Source organism: Oncorhynchus gorbuscha, linkage group LG19 (genome assembly GCF_021184085.1).
Source record: "Oncorhynchus gorbuscha isolate QuinsamMale2020 ecotype Even-year linkage group LG19, OgorEven_v1.0, whole genome shotgun sequence".
NCBI lineage: Eukaryota > Metazoa > Chordata > Actinopteri > Salmoniformes > Salmonidae > Oncorhynchus > Oncorhynchus gorbuscha.
In genome coordinates, this window is record NC_060191.1 from 26390041 (window position 1) to 26404691 (window position 14651).

Genomic DNA, 14651 nt, shown 5'->3' on the forward strand with positions numbered 1-14651 from the left:
GGCATTTCTGTAGGGCGCATGCGTTCTATACTGTCAACGCGCGGAATTGTACAGGGGAGGGAATCGTTGTGAAGACTTTTGATACGTTATTGTCTTGCCACCTGTTTAAACATTATTTTATCCTATAACATAAACTAACGGCACCATGTGGAACCAAGGTGAGTTTGTCTTTGTATCAATGTTTTCTATGGCTGTCAACAATAGCTCAAAAGCGCTGTCTAGTTGTTGTAAATAACGTTAGCTTGCTAGCTAGTTACTGTAGCCAGCTCTCTGTTTTGTTGTGCAAAGTTTGGGTGCCTAGCTAGCTACGGTAGCTGGCTTGGCTGTATTTCTTATGTAAACCACAAGGCACCGAGCTTTTTGTCGTACAGTAACGAGAAACAACAGTAGCAAACGTTAGCTAGGTAACGTTGACTCTAACTAACTAGTTACTGTAGTGCTTTTGTCAGCTAACTAACGTTAACTTATGTGGCTCGCTTGTTAACGTTGTGTGTAGTCTCCATCAATAAACTACCTAACGTCGTTAGCTAGTAATGCGAGCTTGTTTACATGGTTTTAGTCAGAGAGTGGATTATTGCTGCAGTTGTCTCATTGTCACAACCGGCAGTGATTGTGCGCAGTATTATGGGACTCCCAATTGGTCCAGCGTCGTCTGGGTTTGGCCAGTGTAGGCCGTAATTGTAAATGATAATTTGTTCCTAACTGACTTGCCTAGTGAAATTTAAAAAACACTGCCATTTCATGTAGGGGGATCATACGGTGAATCAAACATGGGAGGTGGATACACTCAGTCCCCGGGAGGATTCGCATCACCTGCTGCCTCCCAGGGAGGAGAGAAGAAAGGGGTCTGTATTTGTCACTCACCAACTCCATATATTACACAGTTAGTGAACAGCAAGTGGAAAAGGTCTGTCATCGTAATATTAGTAGCATAACCTATGGGCAACAGTTAAATCATAGCTAGACAGACAGTAAATAGTACATCCCCATGCACTATTGTCTGCCATTGCTTTATTTTTTTGTTGTAGGATAAAGTTGGCTCAATGTGAATTACTCAGACTTACTATGTATGTATGTTTACAGAGACAACGTGCCCAACAGATTGTCCCCTGCACAGTGTCCCAGCTCATGTCTGCTGCCCAAGCGGAGGATGTCTTCAAAGTGGGAGAGGTAGAGGTTGCCCAGGTAACCCAAATTACATCTGTAAATATGAGGATGGTGGTGCATTGTGATACAGTGACTCATAGACTGATCAGAATTTTAATCTTCCATGTACAAATAAAATGTGTGAGGCGTTGCCTTGGTATCCCATGACAGTACTCTCTTTTTGTGTGCTAGGTTACAATTGTGGGCATCATCAGAACCACTGACAAATCCATGACCAACATCCAGTACAAAGTTGATGACATGACAGGGGCCCCTATGGACGTGAAGCAGTGGGTAGATACAGAGGTAATCCTCATCAGGGCAACTGAGGCTGCTAAATACTAGGATCAGCAAGGATATACAGTACAGTCAACACTTGCAGTATAATTTCTAAATGTTAAATTAACAGATATTTTGTGACATCATGCTACACTCAAATGGGAGTTCAACTGCTAATCTGCTCACCTATGGTTCCGCCCTCCTATGGTTCTGCCCTGCTGTCTCTCCTCACTTATAGGATCCCAGTGTAGACAGCACTGTCATCCCCCCAGGCACTTACGTCAAGGTCTCTGGCAATTTGCGCTCCTTCCAGGTGAGGTCATCATTCCCATACAACTACATACCTTTATCTATAGGTCATATCACAGCCCTGACCGCATGGTTTCCAAACAATGGAGAGCTATGTGTAACCTGAGATGTTTTATTTTATATGCATCTAGGGCAGGGAGTTGTCTCTTTGGCATTTTGATTCACAAATGTAAACCACCCATGCCAGTGGCGATTGGTGCCGTTTAAGATTAGGGTGTACGAGTCATATTTTTATGAGGCTGGCCATATTTCTATTACAGAATTTTGGATGACTGTCATTCGTATTCTATTCACCCAGCTCAATGTATCATGATCGGTTTAGGCTATTGCATAATACGCAAATTTGCCCTATACCCATGAGGTTGCTACAACCTAACCTACAAATGGACGTTTATAGTGTAGGCACACAGGTTGAGAGAAATTGGAGTAATCAAGGTGAGACCGTGACACATTAAATACTGCCTTGCACACTCTTGCCTGCATCTAGCTGATCTGGTGTGTAATCATTTGTCCAAACAGTTATAAAATGTTCTGTTTTGCAACTAAAACAAGTTTCTATAGGACAAATTTGGGTAGGTCATCCCCGTTTAGTTCCGTTTGCTTCCGTTTAAGAAACATTTTCTAACAGAATTGGCGGAGTGAATGTACTGCTGATCACTCACACACACGGTTCACTTTCATAGCAGCCACATACAGCATCATCACTTTGATGACCAGGTGCAACAATCTCCTCAAGCCAAACCTTCATACTACAACTGCTACACAGCCTACATCGTTGTCACCATATTAGCTCATTTCATAGTCAACAAAGTAGAACTATTAAAGCCACAATCAATCCCTGTGTACAATCACACAGTACAGTATACAGCAGTCAGTTTAACAGTTACACTGGCGGGCCAGTGTGGCGATAAATTAATAAAACAGAAAGCTCACCTTGACTTGGAAGAGTTGCAGTGTTGGATAGCCTTAGCCACCTAGCCAACATAAATTGCATTTATCTCTGTCATGTTCTTATGTAGACTAAATCTGCTGCATTAGCTAAGTAAGTGAAAGGTAAACTGAGAATTAAAAAATACATTGAAATTGTACAAAACTTTATGAACCCCTGCTCTTTCGACGACAGACTGACCAGGTGAATCCAGGCTATTATCACTTATTGACCCAATTTGGGTGGAATTTCCTCTCTAAACATTACATCTTTATTACTAGGCAGGTAGTTAAGTGATGTGGGCAACAAACTGTTCCTTCTCCCTTAATGTGGCCTGACCTCAGCCCCCCATTCCTCACAAAACCACAACTCTCCATCAGTGCCTGTCAACATGTGATTGCCTTTCCTTTACTCAGTACATTCCAAGCTTAATTGCCTCCACCATATATACTCCTACATATAACCATTAACTTCTGTTGAAGAAACCAGGCTATGGCACTCAATATTTCAATATGATAGATACCTGATATTAAACAATATTTAAAGTTAAGGAGTCGGAACCCATCAGTACCCTGTTTTGAACATTTAAATCCATACTATTCAACATTACATAAACTTGGAAATGACTTATAAATAATAATAAAACATGAACAAAACAAATAAAACATGATTAACCTTCACAGTTAATGATTAAGTTTACAACTCTGAGACTTATGGCCTTTGTTCTATAATCACACTATGCACGCTCTTATTTCCATTTCTTGTCGGGCAACAGAATGACATTCTAGCTGGAGCTGTTGGCTTCCTGACATTTCAGCTGTAGCTTTTGATTTCATCTTCTGGTTCCTGAGAGAGTGATAGCACAAGACTTTAAAAGCAAAATGAAACACACAACATAACACTATTAATAATGTGTTAAGATATGCACAATTATATATGCACGGGAAAAAACAAAGTTTAATAACATGACAATTCCCACTCTCTCGACTGTTGACTCTATGCCTTCAGGATACTTTTGTGCTGGGTTCCACAAAAATGAAGGCCCTAAAAAACCTAATGCTTTCACCCAGTCTTCCCTTTCAGACCACAGGCTTCCAAACCACAGGCTTCCCCTTTCAGACCACAGGCTTCCCCTTTCAGACCACGGGCTTCCCCTTTTCAGACCACGGGCTTCCCCTTTTCAGACCACGGGCTTCCCCCTTTCAGACCACGGGCTTCCCCCTTTTCAGACCACGGGCTTCCCCTTTTCAGACCACAGGCTTCCCCTTTTCAGACCACGGGCTTCCCCTTTTCAGACCACGGGCTTCCCCTTTTCAGACCACAGGCTTCCCCTTTTCAGACCACGGGCTTCCCCTTTTCAGACCACGGGCTTCCCCTTTTCAGACCACGGGCTTCCCCTTTTCAGACCACGGGCTTCCCCTTTTCAGGCCACGGGCTTCCCCTTTTCAGGCCACGGGCTTCCCCTTTTCAGACCACGGGCTTCCCCTTTTCAGACCACGGGCTTCCCCTTTTCAGACCACGGGCTTCCCCTTTTCAGACCACGGGCTTCCCCTTTTCAGACCACGGGCTTCCCCTTTTCAGACCACGGGCTTCCCCTTTTCAGACCACAGGCTCCCGAGTGGTGTTCCCAAGCAAAGTCATTCTCACTTTGCTCCCCTTCTCCTTTTTCCTCCATAGCTACCAGATATACACATGCGGTAGCTTTAATCAGCTTCCACCTCTTCTTGAGGTAACTCAGCACTGTATGTACGTTTCAGCATCAATGCCCTCAGAAAACAATTTCCCAACAATGCTACTAAAGTAACCCCTGCTACTGCTAGCACTGCCCATCACGCATGCCTCAAAACCCCTCATTTGCGCAATAGTCCAGTTCCATGCTGTTACCATAGTATCCTTCAATTATTGTCCCTACAGCGACTGCCGTGGGAATAACTACTGCCTGGAATCTGTCTCCTGCTCTTCTATTTTCATGCTTCACTGATAGATCTAGGACTGACCCTTTCAGATACTCCCTTCCTATCATCCAACTCATACCCGTTCCCTTAGCCACCAACGTCTCCAATGACGACCTGTGTTCTGCTACTGTCTGTATCTGTGGATAATACTCTCTTGTGCTCAGGATAGATCGATCCCAATCTTTTGCAAAATATGTCAAGTGTTTGCTGGCTGTTGGAAATGGAGAAGAGATTAGTGACATTGGAAGGGTATCCTACCTCACAAACTCTGAGCCACAGTTTTCTTAAAAGTTGACAATAGTGTCTAAAATGACATTACTATCTATGTGTAACGTTCAATTTAACTTCATATTAGTCTCTATGTAGTGCACAGTTAGCTCATAGGAGAGGGACGACAACTATCTCCTGTAACAATATAAATAGTGGTATTGTCCCCCAGAGACTCACACCAACCTTAATTTATGAGCCACCACATATCTCCTCCAAGTCACATTCCATAGTTATAAACATACTAAAACATTCTCAAATCAGTTAGTCAATATACACCCATCCCTCCTCTGGAACAATTATCACTCTTATGTTCCACGACACCTTAAAAATATATTGACTTGAACAGGGAAGAGAGAGAATACATGTTTAATCATTTCACACCACCCTTGATGCGACTAAGACTGGGGGAAAGAACCGTCCATCTGTTCTGTCCCCATGAGATGCTAGTCTCCATGTCCATCTCCTTCATTTTCATCTTTGGGTGTTGACACAGACTATGAGCCTTATATGTAATTAATTGTACCTTATCATCCAGCAATCTATATGTATTGATGCGATTTACATTAAAATTCTGATGACATGGTAAAACAAAAACCCTTTCATCGTTGACTCGAGCTGTCATGTAGTGTTCTCTAATAACCTCCCTCTCGGAGGACACATAAAGATAAGGTTTCTAGTAGGGATGCACGATATAACGGTGAACATATCGGAATCGGACGAAATTAGCTAAAAATGCCAGCTTTGGTATCGGCCCAATGTCTAGTTTAACGCCAATGTGCAAAACCGATGTCAAAGCTGACGTGCATACCTATATAACGCAGGTAGATGTTGTAATGGCGCCACGTAAAATGTTGCACAACACATGCAACACAGCATTCCTAACCTAGCAATGTCTGATGTGTGGGTCGAGCAGTCATTTGAAAGAGTAAGAACATTTCAGCGAGACAACTCAAAGACTAAATTCATTAACGCCAAGAGAATGGAATTCCTTGCCCTTGACAGTCAACCGTGCCCTGTCGTGAGTGATGTTGGCTTTTGCGACTGGTCGAACACCTGTACACACTACGACGTGTGCTATTCATCAGATGTTGCCCTACCAGAGTTACACAGTAATAGCTTCACAACATACTATGGAATGCAGTTTGGGTCTTTGCTTGTCAAAAAAGATGCATGTCAAATAACACTATTTGAAGCTTTTAATTTGACACGTAAATTAAAAGCTCCCTGGGCTCGAACCAGCAACACAATGACAACAGCCACCCTCGAAGCAACGTTACCCATGCAGAGCAAGGGAAACAACCACTCCAAGGCTCAGAGTGAGTGAGTGACGTTTGAAACGTTATTAGCGCGCACTAACTAGCCAGCCATTTCACTTCGGTTACACCAGCCTCATCTCGGGAGTTGATATGCTTGAAGTAATAAACAGCGCAATGCTTGACGCACAACAAGGAGCTGCTGGCAAAACGCACGAAAGTGCTGTTTGAATGAATGTTTACGCGCCTGCTTCTGCCAACCACCGCTCAGTCAGATACTTAGATACTTGTATGCTCAGTCAGATTATACTTAATGCATGACACGCTAGATAATATCTAGGAATATCATCAACCATGTGTAGTTAACTAGTGATTATGATTGATTGTTTTTTTATAAGATAAGTTGCTAGCTAGCATTAATCTTATCTTGGTTTACTGCATTCGTGTAACAGGCAGTCTCCTTGTGGAGTGCAACAAGAGGCAGGTCGTTATTGCGTTGGACTAGTTAACTGTAAGGTTGCAAGTTTGGATCCCCTGAGCTGACAAGATGAAAATCTGTCGTTCTGCCCCTGAACGAGGCAGTTAACCCACCACTAGGCCGTCATTGAAAATAAGAATGTGTTCCTAACTGACTTGCCTAGTTAAATAATGATTCAATAAAGGTGTAAAAAATAATAAAAAAAATGGCAAAATCGGTGGCCAAAAATACAGATTTCCGATTGTTATGAAAACTTGAAATCTGCCCTAATTAATCGGCCATTCCGATTTAATCGGTCGACCTCTAGTACCAACCTGCTCCGGCTTACCTTTCGGGACTTACCCTATACCATAAAGCTACGACCGGTCATAATACAATGGGACTACTTAATAAGCTCAGGCTTTATAGATCCGTATCCTATAATGGGTTCAGCCTATGACTCTCACCTCCCCAAGATTTCAGAATTAGTGATAACAGGTGGAGGAACTGTGCCTACGTTGTATCTGGTGCTGGCTCCTGTTCACTGATTCAGAATCTCTAGTTCAACTGTAAATCGTGACGGACCCTGCTCGCAGCCAAATCACGGACGATTAGTAAAGCTTAAACCAAGTTTATTTACCCATTGGGTCATACAGCTGCATAAGACAAATACATTTAGGTTGGAGTCATTAAACTTGTTTTTCAACCACTCCACAAATTTCTTGTTAACCTCTCGCTAGCGTCCCACCTCGACAACAGCCAGTGAAATTGCAGGGCGACAAATTCAAAACAACAGAAATCCCATAATTAAAATTACTCAAACATACAAGTATTATCCACCATTTTAAAGATCAACTTCTTGTAAATCCAACCACAGTGTCCTATTTCAAAAAGGCTTTACTGCAAAAGCACACCAAACGATTATGTCAGTACCTAGTCACAGAAAAACACAGCCATTTTTCCAGCCAAAGAGAGGAGTCACAAAAAACAGAAATAAAGATAAAATTAATTACTAACCTTTGATGATCTTCATAAGATGACACTCATAGGACTTCATGTTACACAATACATGTATGTTTTGTTTGATAAAGTTCATATTTATATCCAAAAATATGTTTACATTGGTGCGTTATGGTCAGAAATGCATTGTCTCAAACAAACATCCGGTGAAAGTCTAGAGAGCCACATCAAATAACAGAAATACTCATCATAAACATTGATAAACTATACAAGTGTTAAGCATGGAATTATAGATCTGAGCCAGATTTCAAAACTGCTTTACGGCAAAAGCACATTGCAATTATGTTAGGTCAGCTCCTAGCCACAGAAACCCATAGAGCTATTTTCCAAACAAGGATAGGTGTCAGAAATAGCATTAAAATTAATCACTTACCTTTGATGATCTTCATCTGGTGGCACTCCCAGGTCTCCATGTTAGACAATAAATGTTCGTTTTGTTCGATAATGTCCCTCTTTATGACCAAAAACCTAATTTTTTGTTTGCGCGTTTTGTCCAGTAATCCGAATGCAGAAGACGCGTGCACTAATTCCAGACTAAAAGTTTTTTTTAAGTACAATAAAAGTTAGTAGAAACATGCCAAACAATGTTTATAATCAATCCTCTGCTTGTTTTTTGTCATAAATAATCAATAATATTTCAACCGGACAAAAGCTTCGTCAATAGGAAAGGAGAAACAAGAAAGGCGCATTTATGATCAGAAGCATGGCTGATGAATGGACATTTCCACTGGCCACTGATTTGAAAGTGCTGTATCTCCCTCATTTTTCAGAGTAAAAGCCTGAAGCAGTGCCTAAAGACGGGCCACATGTAGAGGAAGGCACAGATCTCGTGAACTGGGTCCTAAGTCTTTGTATGGTGGATAGGCTTTCAATGGAAAAACAACCTTTCAAAAACAATAGTCCTTCCTGGTTGGATTTTCCTCGGTTTTCGCCTGACATATCAGTTCTGTTACACTCACAGACATTATTTTAACAGTTTTGGAAACTTTAGAGTGTTTTCTATCCAAATCTACTAATTATATGCATATCCTGTCTTCTGGGCTTGAGTAGCAGGCAGTTTAATTTAGGCACGTTTCTTATCCAAAATTCTGAATGCTGCCCCCTACCCTAGAGAAGTTAATAAACTATAGTTTTGGAAAGTCAGTTAGGACATCTACTTTGTGCATGACACATGTCATTTAACCAACAATTGTTTACAGACACAGTATATTATAAGTGAAATACTCTATCACAATTCCAGTGCGTCAGAGGTTTACATACACTCCAACTGGTCTTAAACGCTAGTAAAACCAAATGCATGCTTTTCAACCACTCGCTGCCTGCACCCGCACGCCTGACTAGCATCACCACCCTGGATGGTTCCGACCTTCCGACCTTGAATATGTGGACATCTACAAGTACCTAGGTGTCTGGCTAGACTGTAAACTCTCTTTCCAGACTCATATCAAACATCTCCAATCGAAAATCAAATCTAGAGTCGGCTTTCTATTCCGCAACAAATCCTCCTTCACTCACGCTGCCAAACTTACCCTAGTAAAACTGACTATCCTACCGATCCTCGACTTCGGCGATGTCATCTACAAAATAGCTTCCAACACTCTACTCAGCAAACTGGATGCAGTTTATCACAGTGCCATCCGTTTTGTCACTAAAGCACCTTATACCACCCACCGTTGCGACCTGTATGCTCTAGTCGGCTGGCCCTCGCTACATATTAGTCGCCAGACCCACTGGCTCCAGGTCATCTACAAGTCCATGCTAGGTAAAGCTCCGCCTTATCTCATTTCACTGGTCACGATGGCAACACCCACCCGTAGCACGCGCTCCAGCAGGTGTATCTCACTGATCATCCCTAAAGCCAACACCTCATTTGGCCGCCTTTCGTTCCAGTTCTCTGCTGCCTGTGACTGGAACGAATTGCAAAAATCGCTGAAGTTGGAGATTTTTATCTCCCTCACCAACTTCAAACATCTGCTATCTGAGTAGCTAACCGATCGCTGCAGCTGTACATAGTCTATCGGTAAATAGCACACCCATTTTTACCTACCTCATCCCCATACTGTTTTTATTTATTTACTTTTCTGCTCTTTTGCACACCAATATCTCTACCTGTACATGACCATCTGATCATTTATCACTCCAGTGTTAATCTGCAAAATTGTAATTATTTGCCTACCTCCTCATGCCTTTTGCACACAATGTATATAGACTCTTTTTTTTTGTGTTATTGACTTGTCAATTGTTTACTCCATGTGTAACTCTGTGTTGTCTGTTCACACTGCTATGCTTTATCTTGGCCAGGTCGCAGTTGCAAATGAGAACTTGTTCTCAACCAGCCTACCTGGTTAAATAAAGGTGAAAAAAAAAACACTAAGTTGACTGCCTTTAACAAGCTTGGAAAATTCCAGAAAATGATGTCATGGCTTTAGAAGCTTCTAATAGGCTAATATACATAATTTGAGTCAATTGGAGGTGTACCTGTGGATGTATTTCAAGGCCTACCTTCAAACTCAGTGCCTCTTTGCTTGACATCATGGGAAAATCAAAAGAAATCAGCCAAGACCTCAGAAAATAAATTGTAGAGCTCCACAAGTCTGGTTCATCCTTGGGAACAATTTCCAAACGCCTGAAGGTACCACGTTCATCTGTACAAACAATAGTACGCAAGTATAAACACCATGGGACCCCGCAGCCGTCATACCGCTCAGGAAGGAGACGCGTTCTGTCTCTTAGAGATGAACGTACTTTGGTGCAAAAAGTGCAAATCAATCCCAGAACAACAGCAAAGGCCCTATATATATTTATATTTGCCCCAATTTGGGTGGAGTTTCCTCCTCTCTAAACTTAACTTCCTGTCTAGTAATAAAGATGTAAAGTGATGCAGACAAAAAATCCTCTCACACACATATATATATATATATATATAACTGTGGGTGTTTGTGTGTAACTTCCTGTCTTCAATAGAACCACAGGTCCGTGGTGGCGTTCAACGTCCGGCCCCTTCAGGACATGAACGAGATCACCTCCCACATGCTGGAGGTGGTGCAGGCACACATGCTGCTCAGCAAACCACAGACTATTATGGTGAGAACTTCTCTGTGACTACTGTTATACGAGTTGGCCTTGGCCCAACTGCCACATATTTAAATGGAGATGAATTAATCATTAAACTTAGCTTTGAATAAGGCCGTTCAAGTTCAGTAATGCCACAATTACCTGAAGTTTTGTTTTGAGTATTCCTGTGTGGCACCACTCACGCACAGTTTGGGTTCCCTTTTTAGATGGGCGGAGGAGGGGGAATGAACACTAGCAAGGTGCCCATGTCACGGCAGGGAATGGGTGGCAACATGGGAGGTGGATACTCGGGTGCTAACGACATGTCCACTAACGGCCTGAGCCCAAGCCAGAACCAGGTGAGTCTGTAATGGACTGAAGAAAAGTGCTGGAAACTTTAAATAGTTGGTAGGATAAACAATAGGTAGCCTAAACTCACCTACCATACCAATTAGAAAGTAAACCAGCACACCTTACCTGTTACCAGGTGAATGGAGGAAAAAAGTGTACTTTTAAAAATCCAGCATGCTAGATGATTAGAACATTTATTGGGTCTCATCAGTTTTTCTATTTATTGAAAATGCCATACCAAACATACCATACTGCCATATATAGGACTGACAGAACAATTGGGAAGTCTTCAAGTTGTTCTGATTGACACAATATTCTATATGAATGTTTGTTATTCTCATGTCCTCTCATAAGGTGCTGAGCTTGATAAGGAGCTGTCCAGACGCACAGGGTATCAGCACACAGAACTTGAAGCAGAGTCTCAGTGGCATGAGCTTGGCTGTCATCAAGTAAGACATTCCCTTCCCTCTGTCCTCAAATCAGGCTCTGAAGTTCTTGATATGCTTGAATGTGTCCTGTTTGACCACAACAGTGGTCATTGTTAAGATACAAATATTTTATAGAACAAATGTGCTTTTCTGGGATGTAGAATAAGTAATATCAGCTCTATTCATTGCATTTCTATCTGCAATGTTCAACATTTGCCTACTGAATGTGTCCCAGTGCACTCTCATGTGCGAGGCATAACAGAGTAGACTGCATAATTAATCATTCTGCATTGGCACCAGTCTTACTGTCTTTTGTCTAATCATAGGCAAGCAGTGGAGTTCCTCAGCAACGAAGGACACATCTTCTCCACCATCGACGAGGATCACTTCAAGTCTACGGACAATGACGACTAAAGCATCTCTCCATTCCCTGTTAGCACTAAGAACATGATCATAGACTTGGGACCATTCTCAACACAGTGTGCGCTATGAGCGGACGATTGTGTATATAAGAATAACGCCCAAAACCCTCTTAGAATTTTAAGATCTCAACACTCTGAAAATAGAACCAGTAGTCATTCATGGAACCATGATTTATACTGAGTAACATCATGGGATGTCTATATAATCCTGAGGGTTTCTGTGAAATTAGGCCTTCTTGGTTAGACGGACACATCCTGTTTCAACTTCCGTTCTGTTAATTATATTACAGTAAGAGTGGGTGCACCACAGGCCAATGGTTTTTCTCACAGTGAATGCAATCTGTGACTGACTAGTTCCTGAATCATTGGTATTGGTAGTTGTCATTTAAAAATGGTGTACAGAATGCAATTCCTATTCAGATTTTTTTATGTCTCTGTTTTGTTTTTGTCTCTATTAAACATATATTTTCAGAAAAATGTTCTCTAGATATTACTATTACTTCCCAAATGACTATATAAATTATCTCTTACAATGTGTGTAACCTTAGAATTCAGAGATATAACATCATACAGTATTGATATCCAAAGCAATGATACATATGCACCAGTAAAACTTTGTATTGCGAATGAAGATCCCCACTGTTATCACTCCGGCTTTCTGATATTGACCTCTACTCTTCTAACAGGAAAGTCACTGACACTGCCAGACTAGCATCATTGAGTTTTAAAATTAGGGGGGAAATTTAGTTACAAAATACACTGCTACATTATGAAATGTAACTGGACCTTAAACACCAATGGGCTATTATCATAAGCATTTCTGATAATCGGTTGGCAAGTGTTGCTTGTGATTGCAGTAATGTAGAGAAAATTAAAACCAAGTTACAAAATCTTGGTACAATAAGACATGTATCCTGTTTTTGCATAGTCCCATCTCAAAGTATTCACATTTACAGTGGCTGGCTATGAGTCTGCATAGTTCTGACATTCAGTTGTCTTGCACCCGATAGTCTAGTCTATTTTATGCAATGAGACTTGGTTACTTGAATAGTTGTTCTTTTAATAGTAGTTCCTCTGGCTGGTTCAGTAAAGTATAAAACTGTCCTGTGCCGTTTTCAACATGTCGTCCACTTGCTCATAATCATGGTCGCTGCACTCATCTGCTTGCACTTCATATTTCGGTGCTGTTGAAAGAAAAGTTCATTTTAGGTTTACCGTATAATCTAGGTTTTGTGTGAAGTGGTCACCCAGCGCAAAAACATTTATCTAAACAAAGAATAAAACTACAGATAACAGTAAAATGTTTTATAAAAAGCTACACCAAATGCAGAACGATGAATGGGACAGTTTTTGGCGTTGACTTTTACTTCCCTGATGTCATAGCTCACAAGTAATTTCTAATGTAGGACATACTGTACCTTTATTGTTGGGCTTGTGACTTACAGACGTGATGTAAGTGTTTGGCTGAGCCTTTCCTGACTTGACACCGGTCATAGGCTTTCTTGGATTCAGCGGAGGGGCATCCATGATAGCCTTCACGACAACAGGAAAAATGAAACTACCGTTATATTAGGAGGTGTACATGCTATGTTGAAAAAACAGGAACCACATACTTGCATGGGGCGAGGTGTCTGCATAATCAAATAACATCTTTACATGATAACTGATGAGACTACAGTAACATATGTTATATAAGACATTGATTGAACAACCCAAGACCCTATTATATAAGGCAGCATTCTAGTCCTAGTCAAATGAAGTCACAACTTATTCTACTTATTTAAAGTGTATTTCACAATATCTCAACACATAACACACATTTCCCCAGGTTCTGTGTTGTTGTGGGTTTCTATGTGTGTGTATTTCAGGAAATAGCTTCCTGGATTCTAAGCAGCTGATTGGTCGACCCCATCACAGATTTGAGCTCTGACCCCTCCCTCTCGTCAGGGGATACAGCAGTCTCTGAAATGACCAACTCCTTCTCCAGCTTGATAAAATCAAGTGTTCCTTTGTTAGGAGAGAGCTTTTTATGTTCTATGTTGATTGTAGTGGCAGTCAGTAAAAGTTTTGTGGATATTATTTTGTAGCCGCTCCTTCCGAGGTAAGTATGCCAATAGGATTTAGTGTTTTTGATTTTTGAAATTGTTCACTAAGTATTAGTAATAGTAATTGTCCCTGGGGGAGGGCAACGCACCTTGGGAGTGTTTAGGCAAGAGGCCTGCGGGCATACATAACCCGTAGTATTGAATCTGTCTATGCACACTAGGTAAGACCTGGGCGGACCACCCCCTGTATTTTGGTTAGCGCGCCAGGTGGTGCTAAAGGTTAGGTAGAAGAGGGGACTAACTTTTACTTTCTTTGCTTTGGTTCCATCCAGACCCTTTTCCTCACCTTACCGTGTGTAGGAGTAATAAATTCCATGTAAACTGTATTTTTCTCTGCTTCTGTCACCCTTCCCCACACCTATGATCACATACTTTTTTCACTCCACGGGGAGAAGAGATGTAGCGGGGTGTTGCGAAACCCTCCAAGAGGCGTAGGTAACAACACTTTACAGATACTTTAAAAAAAAAAGGTAAAACAGAAACAGCAGACATAGAGACAGTACAGTGACACAAAAAAACGAGACAATTTCACAGCTCAGACTAGGAATGTGGGGGCTCCAAGGCAGACTACAAGGGCAATACATGGGATGCAAGACAGTAGGCAGGACATGTAGGACAGTAAACGAGTCCAGCAAGACAGGAGTGACAGCAGGAAATGAGCAGCGCTATATCCT

At 41.6% G+C, this 14651-nt stretch overlaps 2 protein-coding genes across 2 annotated transcripts in view; one reads left to right on the forward strand and one right to left on the reverse strand.

The window, feature by feature from the left end:
- Positions 1-12349, forward strand: rpa2 (replication protein A2). The gene is made up of 9 exons (XM_046313672.1): positions 1-158; positions 748-845; positions 1084-1185; positions 1339-1452; positions 1664-1738; positions 10582-10701; positions 10899-11030; positions 11377-11471; positions 11777-12349. Exons 1-9 carry the CDS (start codon positions 146-148, stop codon positions 11862-11864), a joined length of 837 nt encoding a protein of 278 aa, XP_046169628.1. The 5' UTR covers positions 1-145; the 3' UTR covers positions 11865-12349.
- The window catches only part of LOC124004841 (protein THEMIS2-like), a 21251-nt gene continuing 17802 nt past the window's right edge, over positions 11203-14651 (reverse strand). Inside the window, exons 5-6 of the mRNA XM_046313670.1 lie at positions 13291-13405; positions 11203-13056 (exon numbers count right to left, since the gene is read on the reverse strand). Of these exons, the coding sequence (XP_046169626.1) occupies positions 12956-13056; positions 13291-13405 (216 nt within the window). The 3' untranslated portion in view covers positions 11203-12955. The remainder of the gene's footprint in view (positions 13057-13290; positions 13406-14651) is intronic.

Coding starts and splice junctions, on each gene's coding strand:
- rpa2 (XM_046313672.1), top strand. Junction 1,453..1,663: donor AGCAGTGGGTAGATACAGAG/GTAATCCTCATC, acceptor CCTCACTTATAG/GATCCCAGTGTAGACAGCAC. Junction 11,472..11,776: donor ATGAGCTTGGCTGTCATCAA/GTAAGACATTCC, acceptor GTCTAATCATAG/GCAAGCAGTGGAGTTCCTCA.